General features: G+C 34.7%; 3 protein-coding genes across 22 annotated transcripts in view; 2 read left to right on the top strand and 1 right to left on the bottom strand.

Annotated features, from left to right (window-relative positions):
- The window catches only part of LOC127857573 (uncharacterized), a 105,985-nt gene extending 103,316 nt beyond the window's left edge, over positions 1-2,669 (top strand). For all 4 annotated transcript variants that reach the window (XM_052394037.1, XM_052394039.1, XM_052394038.1 and 1 more), the window contains exons 4-5: positions 277-554; positions 1,398-2,669. In XM_052394037.1, coding sequence (XP_052249997.1) covers positions 277-554; positions 1,398-1,484 — 365 coding nt within the window. In that variant the 3' untranslated portion in view covers positions 1,485-2,669. The remainder of the gene's footprint in view (positions 1-276; positions 555-1,397) is intronic.
- Positions 1-21,612, bottom strand: part of LOC127857571 (uncharacterized) — a 154,132-nt gene that overhangs the window by 129,201 nt on the left and 3,319 nt on the right. Inside the window, exons 1-2 of one of the 14 annotated variants that reach the window (XR_008038486.1) lie at positions 7,665-7,950; positions 3,554-3,587 (exon numbers count right to left, since the gene is read on the bottom strand). The gene's annotated coding sequence lies outside the window, so the exon portion shown is untranslated. Of the gene's footprint in view, positions 1-3,553; positions 3,588-6,384; positions 6,522-7,651; positions 7,993-21,612 lie in introns of those variants that run through there. The other 13 variants (XR_008038484.1, XR_008038488.1, XR_008038493.1 and 10 more) reach the window with 13 other exon arrangements.
- On the top strand, positions 5,273-9,786 carry LOC127857572 (uncharacterized). Of its 4 annotated transcripts, none has more exons than XM_052394035.1 (5): positions 5,273-5,309; positions 5,833-5,937; positions 6,474-6,911; positions 8,242-8,321; positions 8,749-9,786. In XM_052394035.1, the coding sequence occupies exons 1-5, from the start codon at positions 5,288-5,290 to the stop codon at positions 9,325-9,327; spliced, it is 1,224 nt and encodes a 407-aa protein (XP_052249995.1). In that variant the 5' UTR covers positions 5,273-5,287; the 3' UTR covers positions 9,328-9,786. The 4 variants fall into 4 exon arrangements, with proteins under 4 accessions (XP_052249995.1, XP_052249993.1, XP_052249992.1 ...); XM_052394033.1 differs by lacking the exon at positions 5,273-5,309 and adding an exon at positions 5,638-5,688 and having other exon boundaries at positions 8,245-8,321; XM_052394032.1 differs by lacking the exon at positions 5,273-5,309 and adding an exon at positions 5,639-5,688.

Genomic DNA, 21,612 nt, shown 5'->3' with positions numbered 1-21,612 from the left:
AACTGAAAGGTTTGAAAAAGAACAGCGTAATCATGTCGATGTTTATTCAGTGTGCCATGTTGATAAAATTTGAGTACATTGTCAAATTTATCTCATCACCAAACTGATTATGGTGATTTTCAACTTCACAAAGTTAGAACTAGACACAAATCCAAAATATCACCCATTAGTAAATATCTTTTTTAAATATATATTAAACCATACAGTCCATTGATGAATATCATATAAAAGTATACCTTATGTTTTAAACGGGTGTTTTGTTTTATTCACACAAAGGAAATGTGGGTGAAACCTCATCGCTGCTACAAACAACTCAGCAACGTGACGTCACCGCACTCAGTATGGATGACATCACCGCACTCAGTATGGATGACGTCACCGCACTCAGTATGGATGACATCACCGCACTCAGTATGGATGACGTCACCGCACTCAGTATGGATGACGTCACCGCACTCGGTATGGACAGACTTGACGCATCAGAGTCTTCGACTGACGAAGATGCCAGAGCGGATCCAATTGAACCCGCTTATTGCAGGAGTCAACTATCAACGGTTTGTTTGTTTAGAACATAATCTAAGTGGCAATGAAATTATTATTTAGACACAAGTGTCGATGATTACGCTATGTTTTAAAATATTAAATTGTGTGTTGGCACTACGATTTATATTGTTACAAAGACATTGACATTATAGGGCATGTTTATTAAATATAGTAGTTCCTATTAAAAGAAGATTCAACTTTCGAAACCTAATGTACAGCTTTGGCGACTTTATTTCAAACAGTTGATGTGAGGATAGCTCTGCGAAAACCGGGCTAAGTGTATGCGCAATCAGGCTGACCAGGAGCGAAAATTTCGGCTTTTACGGAATTTATTGTTTAAAGGAAGTTTCTTTTTAACAAAAATCCCATTAAGGCGGATTGTGTCGTCCCCGATTAGTCTGCGGAGACTGCACAGGCTAATCTGAGACCGAAACTTCAGGCGCATGCGCTAGGAGCTGCTTCCCCAGAGCAAGACTCATATCTTTGACATGTTCTTTATTTCCCGAACAAACTAAACACACATGTCTATAATTGAGCCGTGCTCTGTGAAAATGGGGTTTAATGCATGTGTGTGAAGTGTCGTCCCAGATTAGCATGGATTTTTGCTAAGAAGAGACTTTCTTCAAACGAAAAATATCATAAAATTGGAAAGTGTCGTCTCTGATTAGCCTGTGCGGACGGCATATGCTTATCTGGGACGACACTTTACGCACATGCATTAAACCCCCTTTTCACAGAGCACGGCCCACATGTATTGCAACTTAAATATATGTCATAACTAAAACTTGTCTAAACATATATGAAAAGACAAGGCCTTAAACTTGTATCGTAAACTTATTGTTCACAAATTACAGTGGGGCATACAAAGTGTATACCCGCGGGTGTTCCAATATCGGCATGTCTTACGGGAAGCGACATTACGACTCAAATGCAGCCGTTAAATAACATGCAACCATCGAATGCACGCCCGCCGTGTAGCAACGAACATCAAAACGAAACTTTCAGGAAAGAACGGTCCCCAGAAAATGAAAGTGCCAAACAATCGAGACATTCCACATCTTCGTCAACAGCTCAACAATTTTTGGCGTCAAGTCCCACTCACGCTGGCTCAAGGTATCCAGCAACCTTCAATAGGAATGCGATAGCTGCGGAATCCGTAACAAATAGTGGCGCAATGGAATGCACAGGCAACGTGAGTGAAACAAAAACGGCCGAAGTCACAGGTCAACCAGAGGTTGATCCTGATCCTGTTCTCCTACAGTCTGATACGATGGAGAGATTGTTCACAGACAGAAATGACGAAGGATCTATTAAAAATCAACCACCAGATCTGAACAATGTTGAATTTTCCTGTTCGGCTAATACAACACGTGATGAACCAATGTGCGATATTGATCAGGTATATTCATGTCGTTTTGAAGTGGCACGTAACGTCAGTGGAAAGTCCAGAGCGAATTTAGATATGGGTATGTGCAGAACTGATTTAAGTCTTGCAGATATTTTAGAAGCTGAACCAGTAAAACCGGTAATGGAGCCAAGGAGTGAAGTTAAAGATGATCAAGAACTAGATGACGTTTTATAAAGTGTTTTGTTTATATATATTAAACGAGTCTTTATCTGGGAAAACTGGGCTTAATGCAGTCCGCACAGACAAATCAAGGACAAGACTTTCCGCCTGGACCGGATTTTTGTTTAAACAAAACAATTCATTAAGAGGAGCGTATCGTCCCTTATAAACCTGTGCTGACTGTACAGGCGTATCTGTGACGACACTTTACGCAGATTCATAGAGTCCCGTTTTCCCAGGCCGAGGCTCAAATAATTATAAAGCTTAATTTATTTATGAGAAAACTGATATTTAAGGATTGTGTGGAATCAGTACCTATTAATGGATACACAAAGACTAAAAATAGATACGTGACCTTAATACGATTGAAAGATACACTTACTGTGCGCACAATGAGTTAACATACAATGTATCTTAAATATCAATACTGTGCTATGTGACGTATACCATAGACGACCGTATTGTAGAAAGTAATGAAGTAATGCTTTATTTCTTTCTAATGCAAATTGTCAGATGAACGCTTTATGAAAACTCGAAGTGATATAATTAGTAACGTTTTGGGCTGTGTCGCATATATTCTTACATAGAACAACACGTACATTACTTCATCATATCACACACGACGAAATAGTGAACACTTCTTATCATGAAGGAGGCGTATCGTTTTGTAGTCGCTTGCTACATTACACGAAACTCTAATGTCGCTCTACATGTTCATAACATTTAATTTCTTCATAATTCTTGCAAAACAAACAAACACGTCTTAATGCCGAGCTAAGCCTTTATTTGTCAGTCAGCATTCCGCTGAAACATGACTGGCATGTATGTGCCCCGATCCGGGATAGAACCCGAGACCTCTGGATTTCAGCAAGCGCCTTATCGACTGAGCTATGGAGGCACCTGTGGACTGATTCTGTAAGGACACTATGTACTTAATACATAAGAGAACCTTTGTGAAGCCTGTGTCTTTGAAGCGTCAGAAAATGTTTATTTAACTTGTAAATAGTATTACTTTGACATTCAAAAATGTGAGTGCTACTGTGGCAGAACTAATAAGCCGGTGCTTCATGGCACAAGAAGCGTATATTGCCATTTATTTAATAAATAAGCAATGCACGGCAAGCTTCTTCATTCGACAACACTAAATTTAGAAGAATGTATATTCTTGCTTGACAAGCATTTTCGACATCATGTGAAGTCTAAAAACTACCCGGTTGCTATTGTAATTGTCGAACGGGTTGAAATGTTTGAAAATATGGGAAACATAATACACCAGTAGTTCCCTACGATCTCAATATGTTACTCTATCGAGTTCGTCGTATAACTGGCTTATTAGGTCAATTTGTGCTACTTTTAATTAGTACATACAGTTTTCAGAGTGTGGTAAATAAAAATGTAATTAAAAAAACGCCTTAAAGTCAAGGTTGGGAACAAGTAACTTACGTTTGTTCGTTCAAGTGATCTTTCGTGACATCATCTGAAAAATAGCGGAGTTGAATTTTATTTCTCACCAATCTTCTAAGACGACGATGCCATATTTTTATGTTATATTATATTATGTTACATATTTCATAACAGAAAAACATCACATTATTCTTGGGATTCACACTAGGTTTACCTTTTTAAATTCCTCTCAAAATCACACACAATATCAATTATAATTTATTGATTACAATAACACTACCATCGGTACATGTACATAAAACAAATCAACGTCGTTTTTAGTTGTTCGCAAGAACAACTAAAGTTAATAGTGGTGTATTGAAAATCGAGGTGCTGGGTACTACTTTTCTACAAATCACACTCAACCCGCATCCGCGCTGAGAAAAAGTTCCCGGCGCGGAAGAGTGTACTTCAAAACATAACATTTAAGCATCATGGGAATAGTCCAGTGTGTGTAACCTTAAAATCGTGTGACCGTCTCCTTTAAGGTCACAGAGACAGGTCAGCGAATAGATGCATTGGCGAAGACGCAGCGGGACCTGTAAATGAACTCTGATATACACACATTCACGCTCGCAGCACAAAAGCTAAGACTATTAATTAGCAACCATAATAACAGGCGAATTTTTATCAAATCAACGAAAGAATTACGGATAAACCCAATACCATTTTTCAAGTGGTCACCATTATTTCCTTATGAAAGGAAAGAATATATAGAAGAAAAATGTTTCATTTTGTTAGACTCACACAAAGCGACAGGTACACTCGTGTAGAGAGCATATAAGCTTTTGACATGGGTCGTCATCGTAACGCTCAAACTTTGTAACTACTTTTTTCCTTAACGCCCAACTAGATATACGTCGATCTTTGTTAAAGATATTTCTTGTTAAAACTTAACGTCATCTTTGTAATCATAATTGGAGTTTGTTTGAATCCTGTATAAAATTATTAGAGATTGGTCTAAGTTAAAAAGTCGAACTTCATTTCCTGTGACTGTACATTACATACATTAAAAGAGCGAACAACTGTAATGCCTTCAGCGCTTTGATTATGATTTGTTAGCGGTCGAGTTCTTGATCATACCTATCGGAAAATGGTTGACTGTATACTCTTTAATTAAGATTAAAAACATGCACATTATATCCCTTTAACGGCTTTTAAGAGTGTTCCAATAGTATGCAAAAACACGGATTTATAAAATATTTCAAACAAGTTTGTGTTAATCTCCGCGCAGAGATTTGACGGGAAACAGCAAAGGTGGATCAAATTGTATGTGAGAGGAAGGAACGACAACTCTGCGTTGAAATAGAGTTTGTGTAAGTAAGTGGACATGTAAAGTTCAGTCCGGAAAACTGCAACAAACATATTAACTCATATTTGGGAAATCAAACTGGCTGCCATCTGGGAAACCAAACTGTCTATTTTGATGAACAAGTGGGGTTTTAGCACTTGATTTGGTTTTTCCAGATTTATTCTCAATATCAGGAAAATGCACGTGTTTGTGCACACTGCTGTACAGACTAAATTGAGATACAACGAGAACATTTGCTATCATCACTTTTGTAGCAAGTTAAGATCAAACACAGGATGTTCACACCAAAAAAGAAAGTAGTGTGATACTCAACGAAACAACATATCTCAACGTATCAACCTATCTCAGCGAAACAACCATCTCAACGAACCAAACTATCTCAACAAACCAACCTTAATAACTTTACCAACCAACCAACCAACATGTATAAAACCATTAATTTTCGTAAGTATTGAGGTGCGGACAATATTAAATTCTTATTGCGCCTGTCGTGAAGTAATATATCCACCATAAATACTCTTTTTATGCACCTAACTACAGATTAAGAAAGTCCCAATAGTTGTGCGAAAGAATTGTGTTAATCATTAGTGACTATCATATTCGGCATATTTGTAAGTGACAATGAATTGAATGAATAATGACAATCTGCGGTATATACGTGTACCGATATATCACATAATGCCATTACCAAAATTTAGGTTAAACTATATGTATATTATCGGCGAAAGGATTGGTCTTATGTGGGAACCTTTGATTTCCATGTCTACATGTATTACAATATCACGGCAAACTTTCATTTACAGACATCGCGCGATAATGGAAGGTGCGGTTATACACCAGAGTAAAACATGTTTAAATTGATTAAATTATCAACAGAAAACAAGTTGTTAAAACAATAAAGAGCTATGGGAAATGATTTTTCGTTTTGATTGCTCGTTTTTATAAGAAGATTTGAATCTTTTTTCAGGTGCAGTTGGAAAAGATATTTATTGGGACACGCCTAGTGGCCAGTATTCGAAATGTTCGCATTTGTGTGGATCGTATCCTAAGGCATGTGCCGAATACTGCCCAGGTAAAACATTTCGTCTTATCATTGATGTTAATATGGATTAAAATTGAGAATAAGGTTTTCATAATATGTTCTGGTTATTAATATTAATGTTTATAAAATATAGTATATGCTGGATGATATTCAGAGATATTTTCATTCATGTAATGCAAGGACCTATTCATACATAGTTCACAGTGTAATGGTTTGTAGTTTCTTTGCTATGTGTTTATATATAGTATGGAAAACCGAACGAGTTTTCATTTAGAGTAACGGTATTTCCATTATGATTGCTTAAATGGGATCCCACGTTTTATTATATCATTGGGAAACCAAAAACTGCATGTCTCTTATCAGTTCAGGTAACACTGTAATATGTTCATATGTAAGAGATACGAAAGGCATATAAAGCGCAGTTACCTTAACAGTGGTTAATGAACGTTGGCAATTAATATAAATATGTAGGATTACCTTCTCTTTCACACAAAGAAGTTGCTTAATACACCAAAAGATATTTGCTTCTGTCCTTGAAAATTAGTGATGGCTTCTTTGTTTTTCAGATTATATTCAAGCACAATCCACTGAATCCAGCGGGGTCCTATCTGCAGTTACTCATGCCTCATGGCCTCTCATATTATCGACTGGGATTGGGGTGTTGACTTTTATACTAATAGTGGCAGTGGTTTATGTGAAAAGAATATGTCTTATGACATATCTTAAGAAAATGTGCGGTCCTGATCTCAAATATCCTGATCTAGAGACGGGATTTATAGACCCGCTACTGCCACTGCACGATCATAATAACACTGACGAACTACCCAATAACAATAACACGGGTGATCAAAGCTTGAATGCTGTTGACACGAATGCTTCCAGCTCTGAAGACCATGACATTGACGATGAAGACGCGTGCAATTATGCTGCAACCATGCCAGCAATCCAGATAGAACCGACGGCACTACCCGAAGAAGCCATTGAAGATGTGAATTCAGCCGAGGGTAAATACGCTTGTTATCAACCAAAATGATTCTCTTTATTCGCCTTTGACAATTATGTTTATATATTCAATAGTTTATTGGCAATCCGGCATTCTGCCTTTGGCCAAGAACATATATACAAACAAGATGTGACCAAGACAGGGAATCAGACAAAATACCATATATCTTAATTATGTTTAAACAGATATACCAAACAAGCAAAAAACGTGTGCATGATAACAAATGACATATTAGACTATGCAATACATAAATATGTGAAAACATGCAATCCGCTAAACGGTTTCATTTCTCAGATCTAAGTTTAAAAGACTTACTTACAAAACAGACATGGGAAATAACACTATGGCTGAGGAGAACACTACGAATCGAATGACAACTCATACTTGTTAACAATTGGTTTTTATGCCTTTGACATTTAAGTTTTTGTTGACAAATCAACAAAACATTCGAAATTACAATGCCGCGGAAGAGAACACAACGAATCGTATTCCTATTCACGCAAAGCCTTAAGCGTACTTTTTGAAAGTTAGTTTCTATTATTTTAATCTTAGTTCTACTCTTGCAATATTCAAGTTCACCTGAGTTATACAACATTACCAAATTTGGCCAATTGAACAGAGGAAACATGATTACACATAAACACAGTTGTATCAGCAGGTCAGTTAATTAGACTGGTAGTGGAACATGTGTTAAATAGTTGGTCATATAAGATAAAAAGATCGATTGCGACAATACCGTACATTTGAAACAAACCTTTTAGTCTATTCCAGTGTTAAAGAAGATATAATGAAACGTTTTAAATCCATTAACACGTACTGCACACAAACATGGCGGACATTTTTAGAAAATCGTATGACACTTAATCTAGAGTGAAATTCACTTCCTATTCTGTTTAATCGCTGTAGTCTTCTCAAATAACACTCGTCTACCTATTCATATTGAAAGAAACTAACGCAAATCGAATGAATAATTATAAAACGAATGATGGTTATCATAATAATACATGAACTTCTAAAATATAACCGATACACGTTTTTAACAAACATAAAAGCAGGATCGTATTAAGCTGCTCGTCTTTGAAAACAAGATATTCATCAATATTTTTGTAATTTTAATCTCGAAATTAAAAAAAGTATTTGAGTTGCGTGATTAAATTCAAATGGTTTGTTTTACGTTGGCTCAATTGGTTAACGATATTTGTATGTTTTTCTCGTGGTCCCATACATTTCTATGATATTGTAAAATATACTAGAAAAACATGTTTTAAAACTCTTTTGTTTTCTTTACAATGTTTGCCTATCACACGTTTTATAATATTGCATTATTTTAGAAGACGAAAGCGGTGAAAATATCGCCGCTCGTGGATCAAATGCTGAAACATTGCCTTCCCCAAGCCAGAAGTTAATAAACGTGAGTTCTTATTTAAACGCTTGTTCATGTTCATTCTTTTCATTCTTTGTCAAACTCCGGCTTTTTCTTTATAGGTCAAACTCCACTCTTTCTAATTTTTTTTAAAACTTCATAATGTCCAATATATGTCAAATGCTAATTGTTCTCTTTTTTCGCAAATCTATCAGTTCTAAAATAAGTCAAACTCCACCATTACTGTAATTTCAAAGACACCGTTTCCAATAAATCACCAACGTTATGTATTTTTTAAATAATTTTAAGAATACCCGCATGTTCATCAGTTCTTACCAGTTGTCATTTGTACATTGTAATTCGTTAAAATATGTTCCATAAATGTATACATTTTAATGAGTTCAAAATAACTTTCATGAATGCGTACATGTTCGGTTTTAGAATGTTTTATATAATGTATTCATCTCCCTTTTAGTTTCAACATATCCGAGTTGGAAACACAATTCCTGAGCATGATCCACCACAACAGATTATCAACACTGTTGGAAACGATAAACAGCCCATGGACTACAGGTCGAACGAATCTTTGATAAACGCACTAAGCGACACTTCAGGTATAGCCAACAACTCCAATACGAACACAGCTGAACACGACACCGAATTGAGTTCCAGCGTCGTATTCAGCGAAACCACTCCGGAGCCAGCGAATTGGACACAAGCTCTGTCTGATGGAAAGCGTGAAAGTGGTAACACGCAAGAAACACTTGTAATTCCCACCAGAGAACTTGAGAATGTATTATCCCAGCAACCAACAGAGGAGTCGGGCATCGAGAACCATGCTTCCAATAACCCATCATGTGATCCGCGCGCTCTACGTCGGATAGTGGGCGATACCGAGCAAGGAATTCATGATGCTGAAACAGCTGGCGCTAGGGCTGATTCAGAAATAGATATGACCAGATCTGACAGGAGTCTTGCTGTTACTGGACTTGTTGAAAAACAGGTCATGCGTCCTAGGTATGATAGAGAAGACTCTAGACAAGAGGTCCAATGAATAGCTGACACGGATGAATGTAATAAATGGCTGTCTGTTTGTATTGTATATTTCATATAATTTATGTCTCTTACATTAGACGTTTATTTCACATGTTTGTTTCTCATTTGACAGTTGTTTGATACCAATCGTCATGTATAACATTCTTATCATACGTCTTGATAAATTTTCGTATATACTGTTTAAGTGCTCCTGAAATATGTAATATATCCTTTATTTAATGTATTGCATTCATTGTATGCGATAATGTAGAGTCGTATTTGTGTATTAAGTTATAACTGTGTTGCTGTCATTCTCATTTTTATATTTACCATTACTGTACCTCAGTTAAACAATTACGCGTTTGGATAGTTATATGTAAATGCCCAGCGTCTTTCATACTTTAATCTATATTCATATTGCTTCAATTGTTTGGTTGTTATAAACAGTATTTATATTGTATATAAAAATTGTTAGACATTATTGTCATCTCTTTTATACAACGAACCATTTCGCACGACTATTTAGCATTAAGATTATAAACAAGACGATAGACTTATTTAATCATATTGAAGATAATGTGCAATACAGTGTTTACACGAGCTTTATAATTAGCTACTGCATGTAATGCATTCATACAGCTTTTTCACAATATTGGTCAAAATGCGTTTGGCAGTAGGAAGTCATGTATGCTTATACGACACGAGCAAAACTTAAAAGCTAAATATTTTAGAATTCCTTGAATATATAACAGCCTAAACCTGTCCACATGTTATTGGAATGCTAAGCTGCCATTTATTTAAAGATTTTATGCATTCGTACACGTATTCAAATATTCTTAATATATTTATTAAAATTACCATTATCAAAATCATAACATTATCACATAGTTGATATAGAGTACCAAATCTATACAGGTAAGGGCAACCCATCAAATCTCGTAACGGGAACACATCTTAGAATCAGTAATACAAATCAATTGTTAAATGGCCTACCACAAATCTGAATAAAAAGTTCATAAAATAATACTGGTTACAACTGGCCGTTTGAGACAATTATCTACAAAGTGTGTTCATGTGTGTGTACTTTATTAGGATACAAGTATGATATTGTTTGTTTTTTTGCCTAGTTATTACAAGCCAACATATCGCGTGGTGCCAATACATGTTTTGTATTATATTATTTAAAAGCTGCTTCGTAACAGACGATGAGATGCATACAAATGATGCCATAAATCTTGTTGACAATCCCATAAAATGCAGTCAATTTTCAACTGTTTAACGGTATAATGAATATAACATTTATCTGAGCGATGTTTTGCCAGCAACCCTGCTAAAATACACAAGTAATTTTACAACAACCACCGATGAGTTAAAAATGAAATGAAAAGAGTCTCCAAATATACGCCAAATATACGGTACTTAGAAGAAGGTACCGAAATGTCTTATCAATGGAGTTTGAAACTTTGATCTTGTTCTAACAATTTTATTTCAGGCAGTTAAATTTAATACTAAACAGTTTTCACGAAAGTAAAACAAACATTTTCATTTCGTAAGTTACGCCATCTGTAACCTAGAAGCTTTAAACTTCCGTATTATATGAAAATACGAGTACGACGGATATAAGGTCGCATGTAAAGAACATTTCATATTCGGATTGAAATATGTTAAAGTTCTTTAATTTTATGTACGAAAAGTAAACAATCTGACGTACAATACGTTGCTGACAACTAATTTAATTTATACAACAAAACATACCAAAGTTGACACACTATTTTTTATACATGCTTGACTTATGATCGCATATACCACTCGATGCATCATATCGATCTACAGACAGTTTCTATTCTATTTTAGCAAATGCACCACGTGTATTTCTATGTTTAGAAGAAACTGGGTAATTGTGAATGTAAAAATACTACGGCGTACGACAAAATCAATTTGGGTTTCCAATATTGAGTTGGAACGCATATAGGATATGCCAAATTGATAGCTGCTACGTAATAGTTACGTAAACGTGTTATATTTTATGATCATTGGCTACTTGTTGTTAGAAGGAAATAATAAATATTTGTTAAAACAACAATACACATTTGCAGGGAAATTACCGTTAATTTTTGGCATTTAACTTTGCCTTTTTAATACAGGCAGCTGTTAGATTGGAGATATAACTATGGTATCAAAAACAAAGTGTCTAGTGAGGCGACTTAGATGGTGGGATTCCACTACATTCCACTCCCATGCAAACGTGCATGCTGATCGCATTACCTTTTTTTATTCAAGTTAAAGATAAACTTAAATTAGACAAGACCTTGGTGTCAATGTTGTCACCTTATCCTGCACAGATCAAAGTAAACCACACACAGCGTATGAACGACGATGCCTTCACGACTTCAGACGCAATTTAATGACCTGTATAACGCCGATGCCTTCACGACTTCAGGCGCAATTTAATGACCTGTACAGTTTTTCAAGAAGCTCTACCACATCTTTTAAATAACAGCTATCGTAGGCACCGTGTTATTCAAATGTACTACTGTCTTCTAACAACGACGCTTAAAGTGAAATCTCGAGGAAGGACGAGTTTTAGACAATGACAGAACCGAACAATAGAGCCATTCCGTAGTAATAATACGCGCTCACTAATCTATATTAACATGACCTTAAACACTTGATCAATTTAGCAACTCTAAATGAAAACGCCGAAGATGTGTTATAATCTGCACATATATGTGACACTTTTGTTGCATGACTTGTGATGGGAGAGTGAGAAAGTACAAAACCAATAACAGAGCCGCCGTAACAGTTTCACGAAAAGATGGGCCTACTCAAATGTATTTACGAGCATGTACCATGGAGCGCATGCTCTCGGAACCCTGACAAAAAAGAACTGTGAATACCAGTTCATCAGATCCAAACCGTGAAGAATTTACGTTTGAAGTAAATAAGCAATATCTCAATAACGTTTCAGGGGCAAGTTATTTTTACGATAGGCCTACAGCGAACGTTGTGGCAGCTTTGTAAGAAAGTCCTGTCGATAGTGTAGCAGAAACAGTAAAATATGCAATAAAGCCAGTGAATAAAGCTGAAGATGATCAATGTACATCAGGACAAAAACTTATTTTGTAGAAAATAATCATCATTTTTAAAAAGTGTTCTTCAAACCGCTTAATGTTATTTTCAACAGAAAAATGCCATTTCCGACCATAAGATCAAAAAGAGACTCTTGTTGTTGTTGTTTTGTAACTTACGCTACTTTATAATAGTTTGTTAGTATAGCCTAGGGATACAAGCATTTTATGATTGTGACGTTTACTTTACTAGTTAAGTGTATACTGAAGGGAAATAGATACTGATGTCTACATTTTGTGTAATTATGATCTCATTTGATTTTGGATTGAATAATAGCTCGAACAAAATAAAATATTTTCTTATTCAAGTTGAACAGCTTTCTTCTGTAAATTAGATAACTGTTTATTTTACAGAAAATATCTTTCAAAATATGGCATTTATTATGTCTTATTCAGATGTGAAAGTAGTGGCTTTCATTTTTCTTGGGTTGGGTTTGTATGTATTTCGTTCGTCACGCTTGAGGTCAGCATGTTATCCAGGAAACATCAAAACACGTATATTTATAAACTTAACGGATTTCGGTAGCTGAAACTGTAACAGATAAACATATTATTATTGGACATTTGTTAATAATCGTTTGGCGAGTTGTATTCCTTTATTGGTGATGTGTATTATATTCGCGATTCGCGACGGCTTACTTTCAAAAGTGTACAACACAAGTTTAGAAAATTAGTCACTTTTATGGATAACTAAATTGTAATATGCCGTTTATTGTAGAAGCTCGTTGATTTAGTATGCTTTATTATAAATGTAATGCCCCGCTGATAATTTCATTTGATATAATATTGAATTGGGAAAACCATATTTGCTCTTCTATTCTATACCGTCAATTAAAAAGTACAGACCATTCACTCCTGTCATACAAACTTTACTGAACAAGTAATTAGGTAGTGCATGTTTTCTTCACGTTTTAGTGCATTGGATAGATGGAGAGAACCGTAACAAAGGGTTTTGAGTTGGTCTTAATTTGCTATCATTGGAGAAATTATAATCGAAATATTATATTTTAAAAAAACTATATAAATTACACATTGTGTTCATGTGACCTCAATAGTAGTAAGAAGTTAAACATTGACAACACACCCCAAATAACATATACTGATAACATAGCTTATTTGGAGTATGTTGTTAGAATATCGAAGACCGACTGTTATAAGTTCAAATAGTTCATAATAGTCTTTTAAGACTTGTTGTTTCTCACTTTCCAGATCATGTACTTTTAAATATCATTTGATATCATCTTTACACAAATGAATATACATGATAGGTGTTTTTCTTTATAAAAATGAAGATATGCACCTTTACATTAGAAGCTACGCTCAAAGTTCACATGCATTATATAGAATGAAATTGTAAAATGAATTAACAATCCTCCCATTCGAAACCTTTCGGTCAATGTGTGTGGGGATAGTTCTTCCCCTGATATTGGTATTCTAACATGTTTGTTCAAATCATGCCTATGTGGTCAAAGTTAGCCCATTAATTAAAACACATAATAAAAGGTGTTATGTACACAATATTATAAACTTGAAACCCTGCACACCAATTCCAATAGTTCCTCGAACCAAACACGAAAAAAGTCAATCAGCATTTGCAATCCAAGGTCAAACCAAACCAACGAAGCGCCAGTTAACCAAATTACACTTTAATCAAGCAACCACTTTTTCACACATCCAAATGAACAACGGACCACTTACCAACAATTAAATCAACCAACATATTCGCCGACAGACCATCAAATCTTACCAAACAAAACAGCCACATATTTCAACCATGCACCTATCAAACATAAAGGAAGTGAAACGTCAGGATCACCAGCAGGAGAAAAACCGTATTAAAGCACGCGTTTTCTAAATAGCTATGTATCCTGGAAAAGCAACATTTTGGAGAGAAAAAAAAACTCTTCTGGTACAAACACTGCTGACCCAATTATAATCCTTGAATGGCTAATCATAATCGTGTGAAGCTGAGTATTTTGGTTTATTTGATGTCATTTGATTATTCAGATTGAGGCATAAAGAATAAAAGAAACACCAATTTGCATTTGATTTTTTTTTCGGTGAAAAAGGTATGTTTACAACAGCCATTAACCCTCTACGATAAAAATAGTTTTATAACAAATTGTATTACGAAATATATATATTATTTATATATACAATGGATAATTCTAGTACAACACAAATTTCTATAACTTATTATTTGTTATCACTTCGTAACAAGAATATAACAATAAAAGTACGTCAATGGGGTAATAATTTAAATTTAAGGAGAGTTCTGAGAAAGCGGTGTTTATTGTATGTGTGGGAAGTGTCGTCCTAGATATTATGTCTGTGCAGTCCAAACAGGGTAATCAGGGACGATATGTTCCGCGTTTTTGAAGGGAAGTCTCTTCTTCGCGAAATTCCAGTCTTAGATGACGCTTTACGCAAACGCATCGACTCCCCATTTGCCAGCGGACGCTCATATTGAATGACAAATCTAGACACAACAAAGATTTAACGCGCATATGGGCGCGAAAGGCAGATCATTTGACAGTTCAACCGGTGCATATAATGATATGATAAATTGCGGAGTTGGTGATACATCGTCAGATTGAGCAGTCAGGGGCGTGATACGATCAAACATCTATCAATGATAAGCTAATGAACAGTTTACTGGAGAAAGATATGTTAATTTAATAGAAGCGAGAAATGTTTTACAAAAAAAACACCGTTGAAATAAATATTTAGATGTCAGTTTTTTCATTAAAGAGCGCATAATGGCCTAATGATCGGGTACATAATTCTCGGCCTCCAGATTGTTCGGCGTTTAAAAAAACACATCTCGCCACATGGATTTGTTAGTAAATGACATGTTGTAATGCGTAGTTACATGCCAGAGAATAATGTGTGTATTTAAGTATGAAAACGATATACATTTGTATAAATCTAAAAAAAATCTGTCTGTCTGTCTGTCTGTCTGTCTGTCAAAAAATTATTTAATCGTTTAATTTGCGTTGGTAACGCATTATTATGTTCACGTTTTTAATCATTAAAAGATGCATATTTTGTATATGTTAGAGCATGGTAAATGTTCAGTATTACTGTTTCCTCGCAAATATCATAATTTCAACGAAAATTTGCGAATTTGAAACACAACTACATTCATATTATGTTAAGTTAAAAAACAACGACTATACATATTATATTTTTTTAAACCAAATTTGAATTCCTAAAATACTATTTTTATCAAAGTACGGGATCCCAACATTACTATAATTATAATTATATTTTGGGAAACCAACGCAAGTTATTAATCATGAAGGCATACGTTATCTTTCAGATTATGTTCAGACACAGGCGGGCGTCGTATTGTCTACAGGAACTCATGAATCATGGCCATATATATTGACTGGTATAGGAGCTTTTGTTCTTATAATAATTGTTGTCGTGGTTTATGCGAAACGAATTTTTATTTTAAAACTTCTTAAGAAATTGTGCAGTCATACACGAGCCCCTGATCTCAAATATCCTGATGAAGAGACGGGTTATGAAGATAAAGCTATAAACCTACAGTTAAATTATTCTACCACTAGTGAACTACCCGATAACAATATCACTAGCAACCAAAGCCGTAATGACGTTGACGCGAATGATTCCGGCTCCAGCAACCATGACGTTGACGGTGACGACGCGCCGAGAAATCATAAGGATCTCATGCCAGCAATCCTGATTAAACCGACTGAACCACCCGAAGAAGCTATTGAAGATGTGTATTCAGCCGCAGGTAAATACGTTTGTAAATAAGAAACATGATCAGACATGTTTCCCCGTTGCATAACCAGATAAGACTTGTACATATATTAAGCCAGTGTTCATATAAGGTACGCATATCGACTACAACTATACCTTAAGTTTAAAGAAACCTTTAAGAGTCTTTTCCAGTTTTAAAGCCCGGTTTAAATCCATTTACACGTACTGCGAACAAACATAGAGGACATTTTTAGAAAATCACATGACAATTTATTACGAATGTAATTCATTTCCTGTTCGATTTAATCGCTGTAGACGTTTCAAATAAAACATGTCTTCTGATTCACATGAAACGTAACTAAAGCAAATCAAATGAATAATTGTTAAACGAATGTTCGTTATCATAACAATGAATAGACCTACTGAAAAATAATCAAAACACATTTTTGTTAAACATAAACGGATGGTATTTAGCTGCTCGCCTGTAAATACCACGGCATTCATTCATTTTTCTGCATTTAAGTCTCTGCAAATTAAAAATTTTAAATTGAGTTTCGTAGAGTCAATTTTAGTGGTTTGTGTTCTGGCTCAATTTGTTAACAATATTTATATGTTTACATCCGGGTCGGTAAGATTTATCTGATAATCTTAAGCACGTCAGAAAAACATGCATTTTAAACTGTTTTGTTTTCTTAACAATGTTTCTTTACATTTTTTAGAAGACGAAACCGGTGCAACCGGTGCAAATATCGCACGTGGATCGAATACTGAAGCCCTGCCAACTCCAAGCCAAAAAGAAATACATGTGAGTTCTAATTTACTTGCTTGTTCATTTCAGTGTCAAACCTTATTGACCACCTCCATCCCTTACATTCTTAGTCATTTCATATAAGGATCAAACTGCGCTATTTCCATTTTCTGTTAAACTACTAATATCCATTATTGCTTAAATGTCATTGTAAGAATTGGCTTTTCCGAAATTGTCAGTACGAACATGAGTCAAACCCTACCATTCCAATCTTTTTCAAAAGAGATTGTTTCCAATAACTTACTTCATTTTCGTATTTTTAATAGTTTTAGGTCAACCTCATGTTCATCAGTTCTAAATAGTTGTTATTCGTAAATTTTTATCAGTTTAGAATAACTTTAATGAATTCGTATGTGATATGTTTCAGAATATTTAATGTTTTTTATTTAATTGTAAAACGTTTACCCTGTATTGTTGGCGGTAATTTTAAAAAATGTATATGTATTATGTTAAAATGTTATCTTTTTTATTTGATTTAAAATGTTAAAATAACCTTAACAAATTTCTAATTGAACACATTATTGTTTTTTTTTTATTGTATATTCGATCATTTGTGCAATGCTTTTCGTCGTTCATACAACGTGTCGTCAACTTTCAGTTGTTATATTATACGATTTAAGTTTTTTTTTTAAAGACAGTTAAACATAGTTGTCATTTTTTTATAAAAGGAATAATAACAAACTACTTATTAGCACGTTGTCAGGATAACGAAGAACCTTCGTTTATATAAGCTTATTAATGATATAAAGCATGCTATTCAACAACGCTTGTATCGTAAAATTGTTTACTATCCGTACTGTCCCGAGTAATTGTAGAATATACTGAAATAAATTTGAGTTATACACATTCTGTGATACGATCCTGTTTATTTCGACCGTTATAAATCTATCTAATTATTCAACAAGACTGTTACACAGAAAATCAAATTAAACGGACCACATGACTGTTTTCTTGTTACCAATACATTCGTTATAATTTAAATAGAGTTAAAATGTACTGAAAAGACCCTTACCTGTTGTCAAAATTAAACAAAATCAAATCCACACGTTTACGAGAACGTACCATAATAGTTGTTTTGTTAATGTTTTTTATTCTTTATTCTAATCTACAAAATATAACGCCTAGTGCTTAAACATGTTACTAAAGGTTCTTTGTTTATACGAATACAAGCAATACTTTCCTTTGGTAACAAGAAGCGCAAATTCCGCATTCAACTTCATTTGTGTATACACATACAAATGGATATGAAATGTGTATAAGAAGTAAAACGTGCACAAACGTTGAATTCCAACTCGATCACACAAATAAAGAGACTAATACAATAAGCATATAGGAAGATAAGCCAAACGTTAATATGTATATGTAGGTTGTTTTGTTTTATTTAAAGACCAACGTGTGGGTTTTGCGTATGGTATATATAAAACATGATCCAATTATTTGGATTTCCAATATGTCTTGTGGACGCATAAATGGCATTCGGATGTCGAAACAACATGGCGAGAATGTGAAAAAGTTTTTATGACCATTTCATGACTATTGAATTATACAAAATAACCAATTATTACAGAATAACGAATCGTTCAATTAAAAATATAACTTGGTTCTGGTAGTTTTTAATGTTACCTATCCCTCTATTTACAGCTTGAGCTTTGTCACAGACGTGACGTATACCCTCACGTGCCGCATTGACACAGACTATTTTGCATGTTGTCTTCACAAAACAAGAGAATCTCATTTATGGCGATTTTTAAGAATTATTATGTCATTATCATTTATGGCCATTTCGACCTTTGAACTCTCGAATTCTTTCGCACGACACGCCTTCCAATGACTGTGAACAAAATTAATGTACAGAGTCATTTTAAAATCTCACAATGAATAACAAAGTTATGGCCCGGACAAGCTCATTTATGACCATTTTTTACTTTTGAACTCCAAGTGTGACATTGACCTTGGAGATATCGACGTTATTCTTTTGCGCGACACACCGTCCAATTACGGTGAACAAATGTACCAAATGATTTGAAAAACTCACAATGAGCAACATTGTTATGGCCCGGACAAGCTCATTTATGGCCATTTTTTACCTTTGAACTCAAAGTATGACCTTGACCTTGGAGAAATTGACGTAATTCTTTCGCGCGACACACCGTCCAATGATGGTGAACAAATGTGCCAAATGATTTTAAAATCTCACAATGAATTACATAGTTATGGTCCAGACAAGCTCATGTATGGCCATTTTTGACATTTAAACTCAAAGTATGACCTTGACCTTGGAGATATCAACGAAATTCTTTTGCGCGACACACCGTCCAATGATGGTGAACATACGTGCCAAATGATTTTAAAATCTCACAATGAACGACATAGTTATTGCCCGGACAAGCTCATTTATGGCCATTTTTTATCTTTGAACTCAAAGTGTGACCGTGACCTTGGAGATATCGACGTAATTCTTTCGCGCGACACACCGTCCAATGATGGTGAACAAATTTTTACCAAATTATTTTAAACTCTCACAATAAATGATAATGTTATGGCCCAGACAAGCATTTGACCTTTGAACTCCAAGTGTGACCTTGACCTTGGAGATTTCGACGTACTTTTTTCACACGACACACCATCCCACGATGGTGAACAAATGTACCAAGTCATTTTAAAATCTAACGATAAATGACATAGTTATGGTCCGGACAAACTTTCGGTTTAAAACACGCTAATTGACCCCGTGACCTAGTTTTTGACCCGGCATGACCCATATTTAAACTTGACCTAGACGTCATCTAGATACAACTTTTGACCAAGTTTGGTGAAGATCGGATGAAATTTCGGGACAGACCGACAGACAGACAAAGTGACTCCTATATAGCCCCCTAACCATTGGTAATGGGGGTATAAATATATATTTTATAAATGTTGTTGTATAAATATCGATATCGACTGTGCTTATATAAGATTGTGGGATTCCGTAAAAACAATCTCTCCATTGTAATTTAAGTCCTATTATTTTTACTATACAAGATATTTTCACATACGTACACTATGTGGGATCTCAACCCAAAGGACTAATTCATGAATGATTGGAAAAAATCGAGATGCCATGTCAAAACATGTTTATATCCGAATGTCCAGTTACTGTTATAAATACTGACGAACAATACAACACTTCCCATAACATACTTATTTTTAAATGCATTCTGTGCTTGAATAAGAATGGTCTGAGCACTTTGACTTTGTGATGCTATCTATAGTTATGAAAGTATTGTACATAATTGGACTTAACGCACAACTTGCGTACAAAAGTACGAAATAACTGCATTGGTATTCTAAATATAACACACATCCTATGTGTATAAAGTTATTGGCTTTATGCAAACATTATAAATCAAAATAAATTATTTCACTGTATACCTCGAAGCATACAACGCCGGCCATTTAAGTACCAAAGATGTCATTACTAACTGTTAAAGCAAAATCCTTTACGTTCCAATTATCTTCAGATCATATCGAGACAACTACTATTGGAACAATTATATGCGGCATAATTGTGGGCTTTATTGTATTGGTGGCTTTTCATTGCCTATGTCGTCATATTTATCATACTATTACAATAGTCTGGCCCAGAAACGTCATAGATTTTTCTCGTCCTCCGGTACAAGATACAAGATCTGAAAGCCGCGTGATATTCTGAATCTGTCATACACGTAATTGACCATTGAGATTCTACAGCTACATGGCTTGTTATAAGCGCTTCAATCGCGGACGACGTTATTCCTTATTCAACAGTACATGTAATTTACTTATTAAGTATCAGCGTTCGTTAATCAACGAATTGTGAACAATATCAGGGGTAAGAATGGTTAAGATGTATGTTTGTACATGGCGTATATATATAATTTTACACTAAGAGCATGCTCTCTAACAAGATGCCCATTCTTTTTTATACGGAAAATGAAACCCACTTATCGACACAAGAAACATGTGTTCTTAAATTTTATAATAAATTCATACGGTCATTTATTTGATTGAAGTATAACTTAGTGGCAAGGATTAGTAACATTATTGTAAACATACTACAAGAAATGTTTATATGAGATGTCATATACAAAACAAATTGGAGCTTAGGACAAATTTAAGAATAAAAAATAAAAAGCAATGAAAAACAAAAATGTCTACGGGGAAGGGCTTATTGGATGTGATTATCTTTTTTTAAATATCATTATTATTTGGTAAACACAACGTTTTATGCAAAAATATGAACAACAGTCATCGGATAGTTTTAAGCTGAACGGGTCAAAACGTGTGTACGTATGCGATTATAAAAATGTTAGTGTTAATAAAACTGCAAATGAAAAAGTACGTCACGCGATACAGTCTATTTTGAAGACCGTCCTAAACATGATTAAAACCACAATGTATTAATGACATAATAAGTACAATAATCATGCTATATATGAATCACAAGTTTGTTCTGCCATGCTCAGAAATGCTCATGTTTCACCTATCGAAAATAATCTTTAGATGTGTATCACATTCTCCACTTTGTGTAGTCGGACGTGAAATACAGCCAAAACTAATATTTCTTTTTTAAGTGGTGATACTTTTGTATCTGTTTTGTGTGTGTAGTTATTGA

Source organism: Dreissena polymorpha, chromosome 14 (assembly GCF_020536995.1).
Source record: "Dreissena polymorpha isolate Duluth1 chromosome 14, UMN_Dpol_1.0, whole genome shotgun sequence".
Lineage (NCBI taxonomy): Eukaryota > Metazoa > Mollusca > Bivalvia > Myida > Dreissenidae > Dreissena > Dreissena polymorpha.
This window is presented reverse-complemented; position numbering and strand designations above follow the sequence as displayed.